Source organism: Saimiri boliviensis, chromosome 11 (genome assembly GCF_048565385.1).
Source record: "Saimiri boliviensis isolate mSaiBol1 chromosome 11, mSaiBol1.pri, whole genome shotgun sequence".
Lineage (NCBI taxonomy): Eukaryota > Metazoa > Chordata > Mammalia > Primates > Cebidae > Saimiri > Saimiri boliviensis.
In genome coordinates this window covers 19,381,311-19,408,256 of record NC_133459.1, presented here as the reverse complement: position 1 = coordinate 19,408,256, position 26,946 = coordinate 19,381,311, and the positions used below count along the sequence as shown (strand labels likewise).

General features: G+C 38.2%; 1 protein-coding gene across 34 annotated transcripts in view; it reads left to right on the top strand.

The window, feature by feature from the left end:
• EIF4G3 (eukaryotic translation initiation factor 4 gamma 3) overlaps positions 1 to 26,946 on the top strand; it is a 371,563-nt gene that overhangs the window by 169,140 nt on the left and 175,477 nt on the right. For 17 of the 34 annotated variants that reach the window (XM_039473813.2, XM_039473821.2, XM_039473820.2 and 14 more), the window contains 5 exons: positions 11,911 to 11,931; positions 12,782 to 12,961; positions 13,661 to 13,775; positions 22,819 to 22,916; positions 25,947 to 26,069. In XM_039473813.2, the coding sequence (XP_039329747.1) occupies positions 11,911 to 11,931; positions 12,782 to 12,961; positions 13,661 to 13,775; positions 22,819 to 22,916; positions 25,947 to 26,069 (537 nt within the window). The remainder of the gene's footprint in view (positions 1 to 11,910; positions 11,932 to 12,781; positions 12,962 to 13,660; positions 13,776 to 22,818; positions 22,917 to 25,946; positions 26,070 to 26,946) is intronic. The other 17 variants (XM_074380218.1, XM_074380217.1, XM_039473805.2 and 14 more) reach the window with 3 other exon arrangements.

Below are 26,946 nucleotides of genomic sequence, written 5' to 3'. Positions count from 1 at the left end.
TGTATTGTTTATTTTATGTATTTGGTTATTTATTTATTTATTTATTTTTGAGACGGAGTTTCACTCTTGTTACCCAGGCTGGAGTGCAATGGCACGATCTCGGCTCACCGCAACCTCCGCCTCCTGCCTCAGCCTCCTGAGTAGCTGAGATTACAGGCACGCGCCACCATGCCCAGCTAATGTTTTGTATTTTTAGTAGAGACGGAGTTTCACCATGTTGACCAGGATGGTCTCGATCTCTTGACCTTGTGATCCACCCGCCTCGGCCTCCCAAAGTGCTGGGATTACAGGCTTGAGCCACTGCGCCCGGCCGTATTTGGTTATTAAAATGTGTGTAGTTGTGGTTTAAAGTTACTTATGTTCCTGTCCTTATTTTACTTTTGGGTTTCACAATAGAGATCAGGTGTTGGTTATATACTATGACTGAGTAGTCTTTTCATTATGAGAAAGACCAGGGAAATGGTATTTTAAACTGTTCCTAGGACAAAACACTGTGCAATATTTGATATATGATTTTAGTTCACATAGTTTTCACAAATACTGAAAAATAAGCTATATTCAAAGCAGTGGGATTTAGCATAAACAAATAATGAAATTTGTAAAACTAGCATATGCTGGCAGCAGCAGCAGCAGTAGTATGTGCCATCAAGAAATGTCTTCCTGGTGGCAAGCATAGAAATTGTACATGTTTTCCTATTGTGGTTTGGTTCTTTTTGTGAAAAGTAAAATTTTGAAAAGAACAGGTGATTTATGTAGATTTCTTTTTCATTATGATCCCTAAAGGTTTCTTTCCTTTTCTTTTTTTTGAGACGGAGTTTCGCTCTGGTTACCCAGGCTGGAGTGCAATGGCGCGATCTCGGCTCACCGCAACCTCCACCTCCTAGGTTCAGGCAGTTCTCCTGCCTCAGCCTCCTGAGTAGCTGGGATTACAGGCACGCGCCACCATGCCCAGCTAATTTTTTTGTATTTTTAGTAGAGACGGGGTTTCACCATGTTGACCAGGATGGTCTCGATCTCTTGACCTCGTGATCCACCCGCCTCGGCCTCCCAAAGTGCTGGGATTCCAGGCTTGAGCCACCGCGCCCAGCCTCTAAAGGTTTCTTTACTGAAAGTGTGTGATGTTATATTCCTGGTTGAGGTATGTTTGTATTACTATAGGTAATTTATTAGATTTGGAAAGTAAAATAAATGAAGGCTTGGGCTTGTCTCTGGGGCCAAACCTGGCACATCAGAGTTAAATGAATATGAATAGCAAGCCATCTAAAGCATCTATACAACCTTATGACCTTTTGAATTAACAACTTTACAAATTCTTTGTTTTTTGGAGCTTGATACAAGTGAGTTATAGGTGGTGTTATCTGGTATCTTGTTCACAAGGAATTGTAGAGTAGCAGCATAGATAGTGAAGAAAATACATGTTGGGAGTCAGTAAAACTGATATTCAGTTTCAGCGTCACTACAAATTATCTTTGGGACTCAGGTTTCTGATATTCAGAATGGGTAAAATATGCTCATAAATGATATAATATTGAGATGTTATAATAACTGCATGTATGTCCTGTGGGTGCTGTGAGGATAAAGCACCTGCCTATCACAGTGTCTGAAATGTATTAAGTCCTTGGTAAGTGTCAGTTTTCTTTAGCAGTGAGACTGCCTGCCTTTCCTCTTTTCCTAAGCTATTTTTTTTTTTTTTTTTTTTTTGGCGTGAATGAAGTATTTTATAAGAATGGTCATTTCCAAGACTCTCCTTTATCATCTGACAGAACACCTCTTGTTATTGACGTAAGCCTCTAGGGTAGCACTGTGTAATAGAATTTCTATGATGATGAAAATGTTCTGTATTTGTGCTTTACACTGCTATAGCTCTACTAGCTATATGTGGCTACTGAGCACTTTAAATGTGGCTAATGCAGCAAAAGAACTGAATCTATTTATTTATTTATTTATTAATTATGTGGTTTTTTTTTTTTTTTTTTTTTTTTGAGACAGAGTCTCTTTCTGTCACCTAGGCTGGAGTGCAGTGGCACAATCTCAGCTCACTGCAGCCTCCACCTCCCAGGTTCAAGTGATTTTTGTGCCTCAGCCGCCTGAGTAGCTGGAATTATAGGCATACACTACCATGCTCTACTAATTTTTGCATTTTTTTGTGGAAGTCGGGATTTCACCATGTTGGCCAGGCAGATTTCAAGCTCCTGACCTCAAATCCACTCACCTTGGCCTCCCAAAGTGCTGGGATTATAGGCATGAACCACTGCGCCTGACCCGGAACTGATTTTTTAATATAAGTAGTCAAGTATGGCTAGTGGCTACTGTATTGAACAACTCAGCTCTAGGGCTTACATATCCTGATTCTTAGTGAAAACTAGATTATGTAATATTGACCACATGCAGGGAAATATAGAAAAAATTTAGAATGGAATAATCTTCGTTATAAACTATCATGGGTCAGCAGAATATCAGATTTACAGCTGAATGATATCCCATTATGTGGACCTTTTAAAGTTTGTCCCTTTATCACTTGCCAGCGAATCATAGTACTGTTCTTCAAGAGTACTTTAGACTTTTAAAAGATATTCACCAAAGCAATTCCTAATTGCAGATCCTTTTTAATTTTCTGGTAGACTGAACTATATATTGTGTAAAGCTAGAGATTTCAGAAGCATATTTTATATTGCTTTGCAAGTTAATAAATAACAGGCATACCTTGGAGATACAGCAGACTGAAATGAAAACATTGTATTTATTTTTATCTACTGTAGTGAACATATGCAAAATCTTTTTCTTAGCCAATTAAAAATTTAAGTGAAGAATTTACACATGCTTTGAAATCGTTAGTATTCATAGTTGATGAGTATCAGTAAGACTTGGAAGCACACTCTTTCAACACTGTCTCAGATCTTTTGTTTTACTGGGTTGAGAGCAGTAAGTCAAAGCCAGATTTGTAAACTTCTTTGGCTGTTCAGGTATACACATTGCAATGGTTAGAAGGTTGAGTAGATATTATTAATTTATCATTAAAACTAAAGAAAAGTTGGTCAGTAGCCTTGTCACGTCAAAGTTGGCTTGGTGAGCGTCTGTCAGTTTTTAGAGGCCCATTTATTCAAAGAAGTAGTACTGCTTCAAAGTCTTCATCTCGTCTTCTACGTTTAGCTGCCTTACATTTTTGAAATCCACTGAAATGTTAATTGCATTTGATTAACTGTTAAGTTGGATGGACAGAACTGAAAATGGCTTGCCTGGAAATGTAAAAAAAGAATAAATATATTTTGTCCTTTTTCTCCCCCCCCCAAAAAAAAATTTTTTTTAAATGTTTACTTCTTAATTTATTTATCCACTTTAAGAAATACAAATTGAACATTTCTTTGTGCCAGAAACTATTCTAGCACTAGAGATACAAAAGTAATAAACAAAATAGACAAAAAAGTCCTATCATCAATGGTATTACATCCATGGTTTTTCTTCAAGAGAATAAAGGTAAGTAAAATATACAGCATTATAGATACTGATACATCCTACAATGAAAAACAAAGCTGGGTAAAGGGATAGAGAATGGGAGAAGAATTTTAACTGATTATTGGTAGAATTTAGTGGTATCTCTGTTCTATTACAAGTAAAATAGAAATGCTTACACTAGAAAAGACTTTCAACTGAGAAGCATTATAAAAACAGGCTTCCTTTCCCACAGCAGCTAACTATGCAGTAGTTAGAATCATGTCTAAGAAAATGATGTACATATAGTAATTCAATCCTTTTTTTATTTTTATTTTTTTGAGACTTAGTCTTTCTCAGTTACCAGGCTGGAGTGCAGTGGTGCAATCTCGGCTCAGTGCAACCTCTGCATACCGGGTTAAAGCAGTTCTCCTGCCTCAGCCTCCTGAGTAGCTGGGATTACAGGCACGTGCCAGTACGCTGGCTAATTTTTGTATTTTTAGTAGAGATGGGATTTCACCATGTTGGTCAGGCACGTCTTGAACTCCTGACCTTGTAATCTGCCTGCCTCGGCCTTCCAAAGTGCTGGGATTACAGGCATAAGCCACCACGCCCAGCTAATAACTAAATACCTTCTTGCAAAAAAATGCTGATGATTATTTGAGTCTTCGGTGAGTTGTAACCTTTTTGCTAGTGAAGTGTCTTGCTTCAATGTAGATGGCTGCTGACTGATTAGGGTAGTGGTTGCTGAGGGTTGAGGTTGCTGTGGCAATTTCTTGAAATAAGACAAAGTTGGCCACATTGATGGACTCTCTTTTTTATTCTTTTCTTTTTTTGTTCTGAGACAGAGTCTTGCTCTGTCACCCAGGCTGGAGTGCAGTGGTGTGATCTCTGCCCACTGCAGCTTTCACCTTCCAGGTTCAAGCAATTCTCCTGCCTTAGCTTCCTGAGTATCTGGGACTATAGGCACATGCTACAACATCCAGCTAGTTTTTTCTATTTTTAGCAGAGTAGGGGTTTCACGGTATTGGCCAGGCTGATCTCGAACTCCTGACCTCACGTGACTGCATTGGCCTCCCAAAGTGCTGGGATTATAGGCTTGAGGTACTGCACTCGGCCGAGGCCGATGGACTCATATTTTCATGAAAGATTACTCTACAGCATGTGATGCTGTTTAACAGCATTTTACCCACAGTAGAACCTTTTTTTTTTTTTTTTTTAATCATTGGAGTCAATCTGCTCAAACTCTCCTACTGCTACATCAATTAGATTTAGGTAATATTCTAAATCTTTTGTTGTCCTTTCAACAATGTTCATAGCATCTTTACCAGGAGTAGATTCCATCTCAGGAAACCACTTTCTTTGCTTCTCCATGTGAAGCCAGTCCTTATTTGTTCAAGTTTTATCATGAGATTGCAGTAGTCAGTCACATCTTCAGGCTCTACATTTTTTTTTTTTTTAAAAGATGGAATTTTGCTCTCGTTTCCCAGGCTGGAGTGCAGTGGCACAATCTTGGCTCACTGCAACCTCTGCCTCCCAGGTTCAAGCAATTCTCCTGTCTCAGCCTCCCGAGTAGCTGGGATTACAGGCATCCGCCACCACACCCAGCTAATGTTTTGTATTTTTAGTACAGATGGGGTTTCACCATGTTGGCCAGGCTGGTCTCCAACTCCTGACCTCAGGTGATCAACCTGCCTTGGCCTCCCAAAATGCTGGATTACAGGTGTGAGCCACTCTACCAGGCCCAGGCTCTACTTCTAATTCTAGCTCTCTTGCTGTTTCTACCACATCAGCACTTAACTTCTTCCACTGAAGTCTTGAACTCCTCTGAGTCATCCATGAGTATTGGAATTAACTTCTTCCAAATGCTTGTTATTGTTGATATTTTGGCCTTCTCCCATGAATCATAAAATTAACTTTTCTCCTCTTCTCTCCCATGAATCACAAAATTAACTTTTCTCCTCTCCTCTCTCCTCTCCCCTCTCCCTTCTCCCTTCTCCCCTCTGCCCTCTGCCCTCTCCCTTCTCTGGTCTCCCGTCCCCTCCCTCCCCTCCCCTCTTTTCTTCTTTCTTTCCTCTTTTTGAGGGGATAGGGTCTCACTGTCTTGCCCGGGATGGCCTGAAACTCCTGAGCTAGAACAATCCTCTAACCTCAGCCTCCTATGTAGCTGGGACTGCAGTCATACGCCACTGCACTCAGGAATGTTCTTAATGGCATCAGCAATGGTGAATCCTTTCCAGGAAGTTTTTAATGTAGTTTGCTCAGAACCATCAGAGAAATCAGTATGTATGGCTGCTGTAGCCTGACAAATTATACTTCTTAAATAATAAGACTTGAAAGTCAAAACTTCATCCATAGACTGCAGAGTGGATGTTGTGTTAGCTGGCATGAAAGCAACATTAATCTTCTTAAACGTTTCCCTCAGAGCTCTTGGGTGACTAGGTGTTTTCCCAGTAAGCAGTAATATTTTGAAACGAATCTAAGCTCTGTATAGTAGTGGCCTTAAAATAGCCGGTAAACCATGCTGCAAACAGATGTGCTATCATTCAGGCTTTGTTGTTTTATTTGTATTGCATAGTCAGAGTAAATTTAGCATAATTCTTAAGGGCCCTAGGATTTTTCCGGATAGTAAATAAGTGTTGATTTCAAATTAAGGTCACCAGCTATGTTAGCCCCTAACAGTAGAGTCAGCCTATTGAAGCTTTGAAGCTTTGATGCCAAGCCTTGAGTTCTCAGTAACTATGAAAGTACTAGCTACAGAGAAGTCAATCTATGACATCTTGTTCCAATAGATGACTGTTTCATCTGCACTGAAAATCATGTGTTTAGTGTAGGCCCTTTCATCAGTTGTCGTGGCTGGATAACTTGAAGTAGTTTCTCCATAAGCACTTGCTGCTACCTTGCACTTTTATGTTACGGAGACAGCTGCTTTCATTAAACTTCATGAGCTAACCTCTGCTAGCTTCACACTTTCCTCTGTAGCTTTCTTACCTCTGTCAGCCTTCACAGAATTGAAAAGAGAGTTAGGACCTTGCTTTGGATTACATTTTGGTTTAAGGGAATGTTGTGGTTAGTTTGATCTATCCAAAATTCTCAAACTTTCTCCAGATCAGCAATAAGGCTGCTTTGCTTTCTTATCATTTGTGTGGTCACTGGAGTAGTACTTTAAATTTCCTACAAGAACTTACTCTTTGCATTTATAGCTTGGCTTTTGGCACAAGAGAACCAGCTTTCAGCCTGTCTCAGCTTTTGACATGCCTTCCTCACTAAGCTTAGTCATCTATGGTTTTTATTTAAAGTGAGAGATGTGGCATCAGACCACATAGAGGCCACTGTTTGGTTATTAATTTTGATGTAATGGCCTAACTCCCAATATTATTGTGTCTGCTGAGTAGGAACGTCCAAGGAGATGAGAAAGATGTGGGTAGCGGGGGACAAGAGATGGTAGTGGAGCAGTCAGAACACACACAACTTTCTCAAGTTTGCTATCTTCTATGAGTGCATTTCATGGTCCTCCCAGTTAAAATGATAACATCAAAGGTCAGTGATCAGATATCACCGTAATAGATATAATAATAATGTAAAAATTGAAAGGAGAATTACTAAAATGTGACAAAAATGAAAAATGGTGCTGATAGACTTTCTCAACATAAGGACTTCACAAACCTTCAATTAAAAAAAAAAAGCAATATCTATAATGCAAAGCAAAGCAGAATGGAGTGATGTATGCTTGTACGCAGAGTGTTTCTGCACATGGGAATATCTAATGTGATTAAATAGGATTTTCCTAGTTGCTGAAACTGAAAAGATGGTTTTCAGAGAATTTCCGTTATGTAATTTGTTAGAGTGTTTTTGTCTTTTCATGCTTTTTGTGAGCAAAGTCATGAAAAACCATATTTGATAATTAGCACACTCAAACATCATTTGTTAGATGTTTTTGATGAGGAAGCTTTGGGTAGTGATATAAATTACTGCATCTTCAGAAGGATTTTCAAAGAGGAAACATTTTTTCTTCTGGCTTCTGGAGCGTTTCTGGGAAAGTAAGCAATTTATAGGTATGCTAAGTTCACCCTGTGTTTTAAAAGTATCCTATCTTGTTGGATCTGCCCAAAATGCTACCTCAAATGAGTTTTCACCTTCCTCTGCCATCCTCCTGGCATATTAATAATAAACCCTTGAAAGATGAAAGACTTAAAACAGATTGAAATAAAGTTTAGGAGGTGGTTTTTATGTTGCGCATGGTTCTCTTTTCTCTGCCTAGCCCTTTGCAGCATTATCAGTTACTTGGAAAAGTGACATTTATGTCAGGTTTTCTAATGATGCTGTGGTTTGCAATTGTCATGCAATCGATACAATCTGAAACAATGGATTGTTTAGCCAGATAAATTTTCTGAGTTACAAAGTATAAAATCTTGTATATGAGCTTCAAAACACAATTGTAAGAGTACACACTGAAGTGAAGAACATGGCTCATTTAGCCAGGTTATGTGTAAAGAGGATTTAATCACTTTAAGCGAATGTAAGTCAGTACCAATCAGTAGTAAAATATGGTTGACAGAAGTACTTCTGTGATTCTTCGTTTCATTAATGGATTCAGAGTTGGGAGGAATAAGAGAGGTATATTGCCCTTTCATTCAGCAACAAATCTGTTTTGAGTGAGTGCCAAGCACATTCTGGGCAGACCCCACATCAGTACCTTTGTGTTGGAACAAGATTGAGAGAAAAGGTGAAGCTGGTTAGGGAATTAAAAATCTTGGTTGGAGGGACAAGATGGAGGAGAGGGTCATGATTGGCTTGAAACAAAAAATAGTGCTGTGAAATTGACAGTGATGGCAGTGCCCAGATAACTTAGTGGTCTGTCACTTAGGGAGAAGGATTTGACTTCTTTGTGGTTTTAGAGATAGACATGAAACAAGTGGATAGGTGATATAGGGAGAAAAATTTGGGGCTAGTAGAAGGAAGGGTTTTACAGTGTCTGAACTCCATCTAACTATGAAAAGGATTTGTATCTTAAGTTGCTAAAGATTCATATCCCCACTGGCATGTTGTAAAAGATATTCAGACTTTAGGTGGATGGTGAGACTAAATGGCTCCTTCCATTCAGGAGAGTTTGACTCTTAGAGATTTTTCATCACTCAGCTGAGAAGAAAAGAAATTTGAAGGATTGCAAGCAGTTTGGGAAAGCCCATTTATATATTCCTTTTAATAACCTGTGGTTTTCTGTTGTGTTTGCCCAACTGAGAATCTGAATTTCTTGTATTACTATTAAATCTAATTATGCATTTGTAATTGTTTAGGAAGGAGTACAAAAAGGAGAATTTATCTTTTTTTATTTTTTGGCATTTCTAGTCACTACAGCTTTTCAAGAATCTCTTCTGGTGCATGTGCGTGTGTGTAAATGATCCTGTACTTTTAAGTGAAAAACAGAAGCTGCGGATAGACTGTTGTAAAAAATATTAATGCACTGAAGTTGAGGAAAAGTAGGTCTGTAAAATGGTATGCCAAGGATATGCTTTTGGGATAGGAAGAAGTTTCAGTCACATTTAGGGAGATAGAGAATTTGAGTTATGTAGGTAGAAGAAAGTTGTTTTCTTGAATGATAAGCATGTATTTTGTGAAGTAACTTGATGGAAAATTTTTCTTACCAAGAATCAGTTATGGTTGAGGGACATGCTACCCATTGTATAGTTGGATAAAGATCCTGCCACATCCCTTCAGCATTTGTAAAGAAAAGATTTCTCCTGGGCTATTATAAAATATGGGGCTATTCCATTTCATGAGAGGTAGTATGTGTAACAATTAAAAGTATATGCCTATAACCTGACTGTATTTTAGATGCAGATGGGGGGCTTTGAGCAAGTTATTTAATCTCCCTGTTTCTCAGTTTTTACATATATCTCATGACCTGTTAATAATAGTACTTGCCTTCAAGGTCAGTTGTGAGCATGAGTTAATATGTATGTTGGCTGATGGCTCATGCCTGTAATCCCAGCACTTTGGGAGGCCTAGGTGGGCAGATCATGAGGTCAGGATATGGAGACCATCCTGGTTAACATGACGAAAACCCATCTCTACTAAAAACACAAAACATTACCCAGGCATTGTGGCACACACCTCTAGACCCAGCTACTCGGGAGGCTGAGGTAGGAGAATTGCTGGAACTTGGGAGGTGGAGGTTGCGGTGAGCTGAGATCACGCCACTACACTCCAACCTGGGTGACAGAGCAAGACCCCATCTTAAAAATATATATATATCTATATATAGATGGATAGATAGATAGATAGGTAGGTAGGTAGGTAAGTAGGTAGGTAGGTAGGTAGATAGGTATATAGACAGACAGACAGACATAGATATAGGTAGATATGTAAAATGCTTAGGTTGGTGCTTTATACATTTCTCTTTAGCTTTAAAGCTGAATTCTTAATGTATAAAAAATAGTATGTCAATATAAGCACATTTTGTGGCTTTTTAGTTCAACTATATATTAATATTAGGAATATCATTAGAAATACTGTTTTTACTTCAAAGTCACTGAAGAAAATAGTTTCATACTCTTCAGAAATCTCCTTGAATGAGATGTAACTCAGTTATTCGGGACTGGCTGGTTAAAAGTTTCATCAGAACAGGTGGAAAATAATGGTACCAAAATATTTCACGTAGAGACTGTTAGAATTTTTGGAAAACATTGCCCACATCTATTTTTCTTACTCTGCATAAGTTAATGGGTTAGTTTTCTTTCTCCTCTCCTTACCACCCATAACATCCTGTTTCTTCAGGCAACATATGAGTACTTTGACATTATTAATGATGTTACCATAATAGATGATCACCTGTGTTCATTTGATATGCCCTTGATCTTGGGTGCCCTCTACAGTTGATTTGAAAGGATCTTTGAGTGTTAAGATTTTTACCCTCTGCCTGTGTCATTTAGTAATGCCCAATAAGTTGAGCAGATAGTGACTCTTCCCTCCTTGAGGCTCGTATCATTTTTGTGGCTCCTAATATATTAACTACCTTGTAAAAATACTGCATTTGTTCCTGAAATGGTGTTTACAGATCCCATACATTGATGCATAATAGATTCAGTCTGCTTTGTAATTACAAGAAATGCAGTCCTGTAATGGAAGGTTTACTACTCTATTCTTGTTAGCAGCCAACAAAAAAAAGTCTGTCACCAAAACAGCATCAGTGGAGAAAACTAGAAGATGGTTGCTGTAGTCATAGTCCAGCCCAGGTTCCTGTGTTACCAACTTTGCCTCTTGTGTTTTCTTTTCATCTCCATCACCTACTGTCTGTGCCCTGCCCCTTTAGATTCCCCCATTTATTACATTCTCCTGCTATACCTTTCTGCCTGTGGCTTTTCTGTGACTTAATTTCTTTAGGGCCTTTTTTTTTTTTTTTGAGACGGAGTTTCACTCTTGTTACCCAGGCTGGAGTGCAATGGCGCGATCTCGGCTCACCGCAACCTCCGCCTCCTGGGTTCAGGCAATTCTCCTGCCTCAGCCTCCTGAGTAGCTGGGATTACAGGCACGCGCCACCATGCCCAGCTAATTTTTTGTATTTATAGTAGAGACGGGGTTTCACCATGTTGACCAGGATGGTCTCGATCTCTCGAACTTGTGATCCACCCGCCTCGGCCTCCCAAAGTGCTGGGATTACAGGCGTGAGCCACCACGCCCGGCTCTTTAGGGCCTTTTTTCCCCTGGGGTATGAAGGTTTAATGGGGATGAGCCTTAGACACTAGATCCCAGTTCTTCCATTTGAGCACCAGATGAAGTTACTTAAACCACTGTGGGTAGGTTGATGCCTAAGAGTAGGACAGAATAAGACCAGAGTGGGCCCAAAGGTCGAAGCTTGGCTTTATTTGGACTGATAGCAACAAATATTTCGCTGCTTTATTTATTTTGGGGCAAGACTCTATTTTAAGATTGTTATTATAGTTCTCCATTTTAGAGCTATAAGTGCCCTTTTATATGCCTGATTAGTTAAAAAAGAGCAAGCCTCTGTCATGAAGAGTCTGATACATATTGAAAAGTTTAGTTATTTCTTAGGACTTTTACAAAAATAATAAATGACACAGATGGCGATTAGATCATAGAGATGGTAGACAATGCCAGATCATGAAATGGGTGATCGTGAGATCCAGGAGTAGGAACCAGTAGTCCCAACTGTACTTGTGCCACCAAGCAGACATTTCCTTGCACACTACTATAACTTGTGGCCATTAATAATAATCAAGGATTTTTTGCCACTGGATTTATTTTCAGTTAAATGTGACTTGATTCTTCTATGTGTGCTTGAATTCTCAAGTGAAGACTTGTCATTCTGATTTTCTAGTCTTCTTTCTTCTCCTATTATTACTAAATAGAAAGATATTTTTGCTGAGCTGCATGCTATGTCCTGTGCCTTCTGACTGATCTGTAAGCTTTCCCATTGGCTTTCTTTCTGTTTCCTGCTGCTTTCTTGCTTCATATTTGAAGGGAGGATTCAGACCTATCCAGGTAACAAACTACTGGTTCTGCATGGCCTCTTTATAACTCAGTCTGCTTATTATTATTACAATGAAATTGATTGCTGATGAATGGATACATTCACATTGGACATTTGCTATTGTTATATTGTTTCAAGGCTTTTAAGCCTGTTGTGAAAATTATAAATGCAGGTACTCATTGCCATTTGGGAGATTTGAACTCTGCTCATTCTAGATCATTCTTAGGCCTGTCTAGATTGTCCACTTTTATTGCAGACTATTCGAGAAAGCAAAATTTGGCTCAGCTTAGTATTGGATTGTGCCACCTTTTGGAGAGGAAAAAAACTGCTTAGTTTGGCATGTGACAAGCGTACAGATGGTTTGATTTAGCTTGACCCTGATGGACTGGGTAAATATTTTATGATCAAAGAGATTCCTTGTTCTTCTAAGTATTTTATAAATTACTTGAGCAAAAGTCTTTTAGGAGACTACTTTTAATTTTTAATGAGTTGATAATGAACCACTTACTGTTTATCAGAGTCAGTTCTTTTATATAATAGAGAATTACCAGCTACTTTTGTTATACTTTATTATACATTTTAAAACTAATAATTTTGGTATAGAGTTTGTATTTTAAAATAGCCAAAACTTAAAAGTTGAAACTACCCTGCTGTTTTCAAATATGTGATGATACTGATAAGAGCTTGCCCCAATATGGTATATTTTTGGGAACCCAGCAATAGGTAATTTATTCTTTTTGCATATTGTATTTATAATTTAAGCTGACCAGATTTCTATTAGTGAAGAAAAGGAGACAGTAAAATTTATATATTCCCCTTTGTAAAAAAAAAAAAAAAAAATTTTTTTTCTCCTTTTTCCAGTTTTTCCAGAGGCCTCAAATACAGCCTCCTAGAGCTACCATCCCGAACAGCAGTCCTTCCATTCGTCCTGGTGCACAGACACCCACTGCAGTGTATCAGGCTAATCAGCACATCATGATGGTTAACCATCTGCCCATGCCGTACCCAGTGCCCCAGGGTCCTCAGTACTGTATACCACAGGTAAAGTATCTTTGAGGCCTAGGTGGTCTAGCAGTAGAGTGGTAATTAACCCAGATTCTTCTCAGAGGGAGCTGGAGGATGAATTATGGCATTAGTTTTTGGTGATATGTGAACTTTTTTTTGGTTACAAATCTGGCCATATTGTGATTTTTTATTATGCTATGTGAAGATATTTCTACATGTTAACTTAAATTTTTTTAAATGATAGAGAAATTGTTTTTATCTCCTTGCTTTCTCACATCCCTTCGCCACAACCAACTGCTCTAAAATGGACTCAGTGATTATGCTGTTCCTGACGTCTTTTAATGCCATTGAAAAGTTACCAGCCCAAGATAATTTTACAGTGAGCTGATGTCTGCCTGTGCACTGATATGTTGTATGGCTTTACTAAGCTGCACCTTTATCTCCATTATCATTGTATCTTAATGGCAAGCAAGCCTTTTGAATGCATTTGACCCAGTGGCTTTGTCTCATTTAAATGATTCTCTTACACAGATAACTTTACTTTCTGTAGTAAGCTACTTTCTTCTTCTTCTTTTTCTTTCTACTTTCTTCTTTCTTCCTTCTTCCTTCCCTCCCCCTCCCCTCCTTCTCCTCCTTCTCCTCCTCCTTCTCCTCCTTCTCCTCCTCCTTCATTTCATTGTTTTCTCCCCCCAGATACTATATTATTTCTAAATGTTCGTAATTTCTCTTTTCTAGTATCGTCATAGTGGCCCTCCTTATGTGGGGCCTCCACAGCAATATCCAGTTCAGCCGCCGGGGCCAGGTCCTTTTTATCCTGGACCAGGACCTGGGGACTTCCCCAATGCTTATGGTGAGTAGGAAAAGTCAAGAAATTTCAGCCAGTTTTTTGTGTTTATTTAATTTTGTTGGTTGGTGAGTCAGTTTATACAGTGAGGTAGGAAGGATTTTTAAATAACATGCTGCTAACAGTTCTTTCTTGAAAGCTACTTAAAAAAAAAAAAAAGAAAGAAAGAAATGGGTGTCTGACTACGTTAGTCAGGCTGATCTTAAACTCCTGGGCTCAAACAATCATCCTGCCTTAGTTTCCCAAGTAGCTGGAACTATAGGCACATGCCACTCCACCCTGCTTTAACAGTTACTTTTTAGAGAATGGCTTACAAGAAAAGTATTATACAAATATATTTAGTTAATGACACCTTCTTAAAAAGCTGGTAATTCTACTGGAAAGAACCATGTTTCAGATTTCTGACATCTTCCACCAATTCACTGTTACCTAGATTTTTACTGGATTTTTGCCGATGGTGTGAATATACCTTCCCTTCCTTTCATGATTTCTTTTTCTCCAAATATTTACCACCACCTTACACCTTAAAGATTTTGTTAATGTCTGTCTTTTTTATTAGAATGCAGTTTCCATGAAGATGGAGATTTTTGTTTTGTTCACTGCTATATTCCCAGTCCCTAGAACAGTGACTGACACGCACTTGGAGAATATACATGGGATAACTGAATGTAACTCAGTGAACCTGTCATTCCTTTTCTGCAAAATTGTGATAAGATCTATGGCATCGGGGAGGTTTTGGGTATTAGTTCCAATGAAAATGCCTTGAAAAATTAAAAGTGTTTTTAATTTAGAGAAACAAATGCCAAGCTTATATGACACATGAGCCAATGCTGAGCTAAAAGTGACGAAAATTACTTATTTTATTCAACAAATTTTTATTGCGTATTACATTTCTTTTATTCCATGGAAGGTGAATAGTAAGGAATACAATTAGTAGATACTAGAAAAATTAAGTTTTTGAGGTTCAATAAGCATTGACCTATTACCAGCAAAGCAAAAGCATATTAAATAATCTTATTTTAACATGGTAATTTATCCATTATGTAGTTCCTAAAATTGGGATTGTCTCAGTTAAGAATCTTTACAACAAAATTGATTTGATTCAGGTAGCCCAAGAAAGCTTTCCTTCAGTTGTGAGGTAAAATAGGCAAAGCAACCAGATGTTATGTGGCTTTACTTCTTTTAGCGAAGGGAAAAGCGTTCTGTTACCTTGATATTGTCTTGGGAAACTGCCATTTCAAAGTGATAATACAGTGGTTTTCACTTACCCTCAGGGAATACATTCTAAGACCCCCAGTGGATGTCTGAAATCTCAGATAGTATCCTATATATACACCACGGGTTTTTTTTTCTTTTCTTTTTTTTTTGAAACGGAGTTTCGCTCTTGTTACCCAGGCTGGAGTGCAGTGGCGCGATCTCGGCTCACCGCAACCTCCGCCTCCTGGGTTCAGGCAATTCTCCTGCCTCCGCCTCCTGAGTTGCTGGGATTACAGGCACGCACCACCATGCCCAGCTAATGTTTTGTATTTTTAGTCGAGACGGGGTTTCACCATGTTGACCAGGATGGTCTCGGATCTCTTGACCTCGTGATCCACCCGCCTCGGTCTCCCAAAGTGCTGGGATTACAGGCTTAAGCCACTGAAACCGGCCATTTTTTGTTTTTGTTTTTGTTTTTTTTTTAATCTGATAAGAGGGCTGCTAAGTGAATAATTGAGTTGTATACAGCATGGATACACTAGATAAAGGGATGATTCACGTTGCTGGTGACAGGAAGCAGGATAGTGTACGATTTTATCATGCTATTCAGAATGGCTTACAATTTAAATGTTATGAATAGTTAATTTCTGGAATCTTTTGTTTAATATTTTCAGACTGTGGTTGACCGCTGGTAACAGAAATTACAGATAAGGGATTAATACTACATTTTATATAACCTCACTAAATGTCTCAAACATTATATTTATTTAACTCAGCTTTATTAAGTTGTATTGTTACTATGAAATTTGATATTTTCAGAACAATAAGTGTTGCATATATGTGAGTTTAAAAGTTATACTATATATACATCTCACCCAGTCTTTGACAGAATATTGCAAGTGCTGTTGATGTTTTCCTTGTGTAACCATTGGATTTACCTTTGTCACCATTTTCATGTAATTCTGATGCCTTCATTATAGGTCCTTATTCTGAAAGCTTAAATGCAAGTAAAATTATTTTTAAGAATAACACTGGGTATTACTATCTAGACTTTTCAAAATGGAAAACAATGGGATTATCAGTCAGCATAAACACGCTAAAATGGACAGTATCTCCCTTTCATTTCTGTGTTTGAAAGGGAATACAGTTGGTCTTAATTTACAAATCATTTTAAAATTGTCTTACTGAATAGTAATCTGCTTTTTACTTAGCTGTTATGCAGATTACTTTACTCAGAAAATGTCATAATTCCATTTCCTGCTGTAAGTCTGTGCCAGCCGTCTTCATAGCTCTTAATACTATTACACAATATGTATAGAAACAGTAATGATGAGTTTTCTAGTAGGGAGATAATGTGCAGATTTGAATATACTATATTATAACATTTTGACTTTATTTCTATTAGATATATACCATTTTATTCATTTTTATCAAAATATAGTCGTTTAGGTATAATTATATCTCAGATATTATTGATGTCTGTTCCCTTTCATAGATATTCTTCCTTTTCTGGTAAATTCTCATGCAGATCCAGCAGTCATCAACTGGGCAGTTTATCATCTAGGTTAAAATAATGTTTCTCTACTTTTCTTAATATTAGAAAAATAATCTTTTAAAAAAATTTTTTTTTATTTGAGACGAAGTTTCTCTCTTGTTGCCTAGGCCTGAGTGCAGTGGTGCAATCTTGGCTCACTGCAACCTCCACCTCCCGGGTTCAAGCGATTCTCCTGCCTCAGCCTCACTGGTAGCTGGGATTTCAGGCACCCACCACCGCACTTGCCTAATTTTTTTTTTAAACTCAGTCTTACTCTGTGGCCCAGGCTGGAGTGCAGTGGCGCGATCTTAGCTCACTGCAACCTCTGCCTCCCCGATTCAAGCAGTTCTCCTGCCTCAGCTTCCCAAGTAGCTGGGATTACAGGCGCTTGTCACCATTCCCGGCTAATTTTTGTATTTTTAGTAGAGACAGGGTTTCACCAAGTTGGCCTGAATGGTCTCGATCTCTTGACCTTGTGATCCACTCCTCTTGGTCTCCCAAAGTGCTGGGATTACAGGTGTGAGCCACCGTGCCTGATGCCTGATTTTTTGTATTTTTAGAAGAGACGGGGTTTCACCATGTTGATCAGGCTGGTCTTGAACTCCTGACCTCAGGTGATCTGCTGGTCTTGGCTTCCCAATGTACTGGGATTACAGGCGTGAGCCACCATGCTCAGCCAATAATCTTAAAATAATTTATTTCATTATGAAAGTAACTAAATTAATGATAAAATTTAAATAATATAGAGTGCATAAAGCTGAAATAGCCAGTTTCTCTCCCTTCCCATCCCATAAAGAAATAAAATTTAACAGTTTGATACGTATTTTTTAATTTGCATTTAAAATTTTTGTAACTCAAATTGACACAGAATATTTATAATACTCTAAATAATAAAACTTCCTGGTTATTTTTTTCCTCTCGTAGTATATTCATGGGCATCTTTCTATTTCATTATCTACAGAACTTCTCTCATTTCTTTTAAAAGCTTCATAATATTCCATTTTTGGAATGAATTATAATTATCTAGTTCTCTATGGAAATTTGCATTATTTTAATCATTTGGACAGATATTTTAGCTTTAAAATTTATCACTAGTTAATATCCTTTTATCAGAATAAAAGTTCTGGTCTAATAGTTCCCATCAATTACAGCTCCTTCAGACTTTACTGTCTTAGGGCAGCTATCTTCGCCTAATGATCTAGAAGTCACAAACATTTCACCTTTCTATTTCTTCTTCTTGGTATCTCTCCTTCTCTTACCTTTCTATTCCCAGTTGTTCATTTCCCTCTGTGTCAGATACCTTCCTTTTCCTCCACCACCTCTCCTGTCCTAATCTCGAATTCAGATTAGAAGCAAGTGTGAGGATGTGATCATAGTTCCATGTTCTGATGTAGAAATTCTCTGTTCTGGGGAAGAGAAGTGTCCTCGGACAGAGCTGACATGGATTGAGTCCTGTGATTTGTTCCTTCATGCCCTTCTGCTGGAATTTGTGTCTGAGTTGAATGGTCTTTTCTCCAAAGGTTTTAGCTCTACATTCTCAGCTTTAGAGTTCACTCCATCATACTAACATTTTATTCCTGTACTCAGTTTAACTCTTCAATAATGATTCTCGGAGCATATTTCTACGTTCATTGAAGTACTATAAACAAAGATCATTGAATTCTGCTGGGAAATTACAGCTCTTCAGTATTTCTACAGTTTTGAGGAAAAATAACTATGAATAGTGTTTGCTCAATGTAAACGTTTCAGTTTTTCTCCTATAAGTGTTTCTGAAACATTTTGATGCTTGTTATATCAGAAGACTACCTGATAGAGACTGAAATTATTTCTAGGTGAACCTAGGGAGTGATGGCCCAAGATGGAAAAATTAGGTATTAGTTAGTGGTGGCAGTAATGTTGGTAAAGAAAAAAAAAAAAGATTGAAAATTTACAGGAGTAAAAGGCCCCATTAACCCTTGCTTCAACTCAGTATACTCCCCTTTCTCACTCTACCATTTCATTTTCCCCTCCTCTGTTGTTTTGTTTTCATTCTTTTCCTGAGTTTCTGTGGGGCTTGGACATCACATTTAGCTCATTAGAGCTCAAGGAATCTGTGATGTCTGTCTCTCACTGTGGTGTGTGAAGGTGAGAAAATTTGACATTCCAAATTCAATTCAGTGAATTTCTGGAGAGCTAATACTGTGTTTGGTGACCTGATTGTATCCTAACATTATGACTGCTCTTGGTTTATTGTGGGATAAATTTATTTTTCTTTGCTGACTTGGATATTTAACCACTATCTGTCTCTCTCTCTTGCCCTCCCTCCCTTCCTTCCTTCCTTCTTTCCTTTTCTCCTTCTTTCCTCCCTTTCTTCCTTTTTTCCTTCCTTCTTTTTTTCCTTTCTTCTTCCCTCCCTCCCTCCCTCCCTCCCTCTTCCTTTCCCTTCCCCTTCCCCTTTCCCTTTCCTTTTTCTTTTCTTTCTTTCTCAGAATCTCGCTCTGTAGCCCACGCTGGAGTGCAGTGGTATGATCTTGGTTGACTGCAACCTCTGCCTCCCGGGGTCAGGCAGTTCTTCTACCTCAGCTTCCTGAATAGCTGGGACTGCAGGCACATGCCTCCACACCATGCTAATTTTTGGTGTTTTAGTAGAGATGGGCTTTCATCATGTTGCCCAGGCTAGTTTCGAACTCCTGAGCTCAGGCAGTCCACCTGTGTTGGCCTCCCAAAGTGCTAGGATTACAGGCATGAGCCACCACGCCTGGCCGTGTTTATTGTTTTTGTGGAAAATTCAAGGTTTTGAATGTTTTTTAGAAGACAGACAATGTGCTATTTTGTGGAATACAGGTGTTAAGATACTCTTCCTGCCTTTCAGTTTCTTAAGTTTGTTGGCTGCTGTGCTTAAGTTTATCTAAATATTGACTGTACCATTGGTTCCACGTCATAGACAAGTATTTTACTCTACAAAGTAGAGTAAAATAAAGCACAACACACACACGACTATTAACAATTTTGCCAGTAAGACCTTTAAAAAACTGCCATTTACTGCCAGTGTCATTTCATGTTTTAACAACAAAAGTGTAGGAATGAAATAATTGCAAAATAGGAGCAGTCCTTTATAAAAATTTTAACTTGTTAAACCTGTATCTATGTGTATGTGTGTTTGTATTTCATGATTATTATTGTATCAATTTTGCCATACATCACTGACACTTTTTATGGAGACTGAAGTTTGGGAACCACTGATTTAGAACTGGGATCAGTAAACTTTTTTCAGTAAAGAGCTAGGTAGTAAATGTGTCTCTGTTGCAGCTGTTCAGCTGTGCCACTGTGATGTAAAATCCACCATAGACAATTGATAGACGACTGTACGTGGGTATCTTCCAATTTATTAAAAAAAATAAACAGTGATGGGCTAGATTTGGCTCTTAGATTGTAGTTAACAGATCCTTGATTTAGACAAATTTACATCATTCTGTGCATAAGAAATCTGAGGTCCAGAGATGTTAATTAACTTAACTAATTAATAAATGGTATGCAAAACTTACATTTCTAGTAGAGTAAAACTTTTTTTTTGAGACGGAGTTTCCCTCTTTGTTGCCCAGGCTGGAGTGCTATGGCACGATCTTGGCTCACCACAACCTCTGCCTTCCAGGTTTAAGTGATTCTCCTGTCTCAGCCTCTGTAGTAGCTGGGATTGCAGGTGCCCTCCACCACACCTGGCTAATTTTGTATTTTCGTTTTTAGTAGAAATGGGGTTTCTCCATATTGGTCAGGCTGGTCTTGAACTCCTGACCTCAGGTGATTTGCCCACCTTGCCTCCCAAAGTGATGGGATTACAGGCGTGAGCCATCACGCCCAGCCTAAAACATGTTTTTAGATGTTTCTGACTAGCTTATAAAAGAAGACTACTATTTGGTAAGGCAGATTTTCTACTCTGCTAAGAGTCCACAGTTAAGAAGAAGACTTAATGTTTTGCTAATTGCATTTGATTCCACTATACTGAGATTATCTTGTTCTGCCGTATTTATTCAGCACTATCCATTGAATTAGTGTGATATACTAGGCTCTTCCCCAGTCTTGGCTTAAAATTGTTTCATGAGAAGAATGTGGGGTGGGGTGTGTGAGAGTGTGTGTGTGTGTGTGTGTGTGTGCGCGCGTGTGTTTTAAGAGACCATCTTTTGGATCTTATTTCACTTACCTCAAAAAATATGGTGAAGTGAGCAGATTGTGTTGCTTGCCTGGCAGCATTTTAAACTAGTTTTTGGGGTTTGTTTTCTGAGTTAATTTTTGAGCCAGTGATGTAATAAAGTAGCCATAATTGCTAATTTGAGCTCTGCTTTGAGAATAGTTCACACATTGTTAGAGAATTACTGAGACTTTTTTCTTTTTGATCTTTTTACATTGAACTTACTGAAATCATAGTCATGCTCTCTGCTTAGATCTTTTCCAAGTCTGATCAGCCATCCTGATTGATACCTACAGAATTCTAGTATTGCAAATCATAATGCTTCCGAGAAATTTACACTTGAAAAGTGTTATTATGGTGGTAGTGGGGATGTTCATGGTGACAATGAAAGTGAGCCAACCTTACTTGACTGTTTACTTAGTATCAAAGATTTTACCTGTGTTAACTACCCTCGTACATATTTTTTTCATTCTCGTTATGGTGGATCAATTATCCATGCTCCTGTGGAAAGCTGGTCTCTTATGTGTATGCTAGATCCCATCCTATACCCATTTAAGGCTATTACTCTAGCAATTCTCTTTTTTTTTTTCCCCCCCACACTGACAATTTTCCCCCTTCCTCTGCTGGAACAGTGTCTTCTGTATATGGGCACACTGTTTCATTGACATATTAAGGAAGGTTTTTTTTTGATTCCATATTTCTGTCCAGCTATAGCTCTATTTTTCTGTTTTTCTTTTACAATAAAATTTTTAAGAAAAGTATTTTGTACTCACAGTTTTCATTTTCTATGTTCTCTTTCACTATCGAATCCACTCGGATCAGGCTTCACACTCCTCACCTCTCTGCCCAAACAACCTTTGTCAAGGTCACTGATGATTTCTACTTTGAAAAATCTTATTTGACCTCTTTAGCACCATTTGATATGGTTAAGCACACCCCTCATTCTTGAATAATTTCGTCGATTTCTGTCTGTATTCATTTCCTGAGTTATCTAGTCTTGTTTAAATGTTGTTTATAATCTGATAGATAACTGTAACTCATACCTATCCTGTGACTCCAGATTTGTGTCACTTCCTAACCACTTAATATCTCTATTTGAAGATCTGATAAGCACCCAAATCTTGACATGTCTAAAATTGAACTTTTGATTTTTCTGCCCCAAACTCTATTCCTTCAGTTTTTCTCGTCTTCTCATCTTAGTAAATAGTCTCTCTATTCTTTCACTTGCTCAGGCATAAAACCAAGTTTTCCTTGAGTCCTCTTTCTCTCACACCACTATCCAATTCATCAGCAAATCTATAGGCTCTACCTTCAAACCATCCAGTATTTGACCCCTTCTCCACACCTCTATTCCAAACACTCTGGCTTCAGAGTAATTATAATAATTAGTCTTAAGTTGTGAAAGTTAAAAACAGCTCATTGAGAGTACAAGGAGTAGGGGAAGAAGATAATTTCAGGCACATGGCCTGGATAGTCAAAGTTGAAGAGATTGGTGTACTCAAAGGATAGGAGCTAGGAGTAGGTTATAGCTATAACAACAGTGTGGGTTCAAGAATGGTAGAAAATGTAGTTTGGAACCTGGATTCTTTGGATTCTGTACTTTATCTTTAGGCTGTATGTTCTCAGCCCTTTTTCTACTGCAGCATTAGAAAATTTGCTAATCCTTTGTATACCTCCCTATGGTAGTAATTCCCCATAAGTAAAAAGAAGAATTAGATCACCCCTACTGTCCAGAATGACCAGATATATTCTCTTCTGCCCCGACCAAACCCATAAACAAACATACACATACATCTTTGTGTGTGAGTCATGATTGCATGTAGCAGGCCTGTTCCAGAATAATTTTTTAACACAATACTATAGCATGATCCATGTTTTAGGAAGATAACTATGGCGTCAGTCTGTAGGAACTGGGTATGTAGTGGTTTTCATATTTGATGTTTGTGCATGTTTGAAGACATTACATATTTTGGGAATAATTTCTTGACCACTTTAGTAACTGGAGGAGAGCTAGTGGAAAGAGATGAATAAGAATGCTTAGTATTTTTGTTTTTACCTTTTTAAAGGGATTATGCAGAGACAGTGTCATTGATAGTTCTGTAGTGTTTGACAAAAATAACTGAATGTCTATTTAATTTTTTCTAATTTTTTAGGAACTCCTTTTTACCCAAGTCAGCCAGTGTATCAGTCAGCACCCATCATAGTGCCTACGCAGCAACAGCCCCCTCCAGCCAAGAGAGAGAAAAAAACTGTAAGATATCTTTGTTACTTTTTCTTATTTTAAATCTAAAATCTATTTATTTATTGGATAAGTTCACCCAGTCATTTTTTATCTCAATTCTTGTGCCCCCCGCCTTTTTTTTTTTTTTTTTTAATTCTTCCCTTATATTTACACCACTTGACCTGGAGAATTTGTACGGGCACGCAATTAGAAGTTGTTCCTACCATTTGCACAATATCATCTTTAATTATTCACTGGGCTAGTTATGCTACATGACAACATGTGCTCCACCTTTAGATCTGGGAGGGTTTAGTGTGCTAAGGCTTTACTCAGTGTGAGGAATTTAAGCTCAGTTCTCACGTCTAGACTCTCCTTTAAGCAGTCTTTTTGTTTATTTGTTGTGAGATGGAGTCTCACTCTGTAGCCCAAGCTGGAGTGCAGTGGTGTGATCTCAGCTCACTGCAACGTCTGCCTCCGGGGTTTGGGGGATTCTCATGCCTCAGCTTCCCAAGTAATTTGGGACTACAGACTCACGCTACCATGCCCGGCTAATTTTTTGTATTTTAGTAGAAGTGGGGTTTCGCTCTGTTGCCCAGGGTGGTCTCGAACTCCTAAGCTCAGACAATCTGCCAGCCTCGGCTCCCCCAAAGCACTGGAATTATAGATGTGAGCTACCGTGCCTGGCCAACACCAGTCTTAATCAGCTCTCCATTCAAGTATGAATTGACAGAAGAAGAAAACAGCACAAGAGAAAAAGAACCAAAGTATTAAGGATAGCAAGAAAAATCCTTCCTGTGGAATAGATATCTTTTAAGAAACAAAAAACAGTTTAGACATTGTATTCTAATTGTTTTTCATAAGTTAGAAGGGCTTTTTGTCTTTGTCTAATGAGGCAGGCCCAAGAGAATTGGAGTGTAGTAATATAAATTTTTTATATTTATAAAATATATTTATAAAAATATAAATATTTTATAAATAAAAGTCAAATTCCAGAACATTTTAGCAGAGTGGCTTGCGATTTCTTGCCCAACAGAACACACAAAATGGGTGATCTTTATATTCAAGAGAGACTCCCACATTCACACAGGTAAGATCAGTGGGGTGACTTATAACAATCCTTTTTAGTTACTCTAACTTAATAAAAATTAATGAGGTTCAGGCTGGGTGTGGTGGCTCGCATCTGTTACCCCAGAGCTTTGGAGGCCAAAGTGGGCAGATCACCTTAGGTCAGGAGTTAGAGACTAGCCTGGCCAACATGGTGAAACCCCGTCTCTACTAAAAATACAAAAATTAGCCAGGTGTGGAGGCTCGTGCGTGTAATTCCAGCTACTTAGGAGGCTGAGGCGCAAGAATCACTTGAAACCAGGAGGCAGAGGTTGCAGTGAACCGAGGTTGTGCTACTGCACGCCAGCCTGGATGACAGTGTGAAACTGTATCTCAAGGAAACAAAGAAAATAATAATGAGGTTCAAGACTTTGGTTTAAAACTTGTTTTTATTATATAGCAACAAATTACCTGTGCATGTATCATAATTAACAGGATATGACAGTGTATCAGGACCCTACAGTCAAGAAACTATATGCTTTGGTAATGTTGAATCAGCATGATAGAAGTTGGACTTGAAGAACACTCTCAGAATGCAGAAAAATGAATAGAAGAAATAATGAAACTGGAAAACAGTAGTCATAGATGTTTCCAAAGAAGAAAGTAAAATAAATGAATTAAAGTTATACTTAAAACTGTTATTAGAAATAATTTTCTATACCTGAACAATAGCTGGCAGTAGAAGTCTTAATTGAAGGACTCCCGTAAAAGCTTCCAGATCCAGATAGTTTCATTAGTGAATTCCTTGAAATTCTCAAGAAATGTGGACTGCCTTGATTAAGGTATCGTGGTAATGAACAACAGTTGGCCCTTTATATCTTAGCATTCTCCCAGAATAGAATGCCTAGACCCAGATACTCATCTCCTTTAAAGCACCAACTCTACTGACTCAACTCTATCTGTAAGCATAGGTAGCTTTCTTAAAAAAATGAGACCATACACACTTTTGTACTTATTGCGCTTATTGCATTTTTTTCACCTACCAGTGCATCTTAATCATTATTCTGTGTCAGTTCACGTAGATCTGCCTCATTCTTTTTACTGACTGTTAAGTATTTAATTGTAAGAACATAAGATAATTTGCGAGCTATTCTGTTCTCAGTTGACCTTTTTCCAGTCTTTGCTGGAAAAGGCATGATTGCAGTGACCATTCTTATATATGTATATAAAGTTGTTTTCAGGATAAATTATTCCTAACTCATAGGGTATTTTTATTTTTTATTTTGTTAAAGAACTTCAGAGAATCATTTATAGCATTTAAAACTTTATTCTAGGCTGGGCACCGTGGCTCATGCCTGTAATCCTAGTACTTTGGGAGACTGAAGCACGTGAGGTCAGCAGTTTGAGACCAGCCTGACCAACATGGCAAAACCCTGTCTCTACTAAAAATACAAAAAAAGTCAGCTGGGTGTGGTGGCGGGCACCTGTAGTCCCAGCTGCTCAGGAGGCTGAGGTGTGAGAATCGCTTGAATCTGGGCAATGGAGGTTACAGTGAGCCGAGATTGTGCCACTCCACTCTAGCCTGGGCGACAAAGTGAGACTCCGTCTCAAAAAACAAAAAGAAAAAACAAAACAAAAATCCCCCAAAACTTTATTTTGTGCAGTAACTTTCATCTATTGAAAGTATTTTGTGAAACTTATATGTTAAGTATTGTAAATAAAATCAGTCTGACAGGTTCTTAGGAAACAAGTATAAATATTAATAGTTTGCCTTTTTGACCTAGAAATGCAGCCAACTAAGTTTTGTTTTAGCTTGTTATTCTAATTAGTTCATGTCAGAGCTAATGGCCTAAATTTATCTGTTGGATCTGTGATTGAAGTTAAGTCGAATGTGGTGATTATCACTTTTGATATTTGACAGGTTTCCCAATTTGCACCTTTAACTTACGTGCATGTGTGTAAATTTGCTACACAAGACACTCATCTGTACATACGCCATTTTATTTAACCTTATAGATAAGAATTCGAGATCCAAACCAGGGAGGTAAAGACATAACAGAGGAGATTATGTCTGGAGGTGGCAGCAGGAATCCTACTCCACCCATAGGAAGACCCACACCCACACCTACTCCTCCTCAGGTAAGACAGAGTGAGCTATAATGGATGGCACTGTTTGTTCACTAACCTCTACTGAACTCTTCTTTTTTCTATAGCCACTTTCTGTACTAGTCATTTCCATCAATTGTCTCGCAGCCTCGAATATCTAAATGGTATTTAAACAGCTATGTTTTTTTCTCTTTGCAAATAATAATATTTTAAAATTTGTGTTGGTAATATATTTTATGTATTGTCTTCACAATCAGAGCACAGGGAGGTGCTGCCACTCTTCTTGATGAACTATTGCATGACACCAAAAGGAGCTGCATTCTTGTGGAAACCTCATCATTAAATGAGTATTTCACATTTTATATAGAACCTTAGGGTTTAAGTGCTGCACACTTCGTTAATGCAAACATTAAGGTTGAGAATTTAGCATTTTTACCGTATTTACAGTATTGCTTGAAATGATTGCCTTTGTTATTGAGAACATATTAGGATAGATAACAGGTATACTTCTTACCTTTTAGAACTACATAAATGAATTTCTTGAGTGGAGAGTGTCTTCTTTAATTACAATCATCCCTTGGTATCCACAGGGGATTTGACGTTCAAAGATGCCCCCCTATTAGTTGGGCATGGTGACGCGTGCCTGTAATCTCAGCTACTCTGGAGGCTGAGGCAGGAGAATCGCTTGAACCCAGGAGGCCAAGGCTGCAGTGAGCCGAGATAGCGCCACTGCACTCCACACTCCAGCCTGGGCAACAGAGAGAGACTCCGTCTTAAAAATAAAAGATTTGTACTTCATTAATATGTTACTTTAAATTTTGATAAGTGATTTAGAGATACGTGATTTTCAGATCTTAAAAGTTATCTAAAGTGAAGCCAGGTGCAGGTGCAGTGGCACATGCCTGTAGTC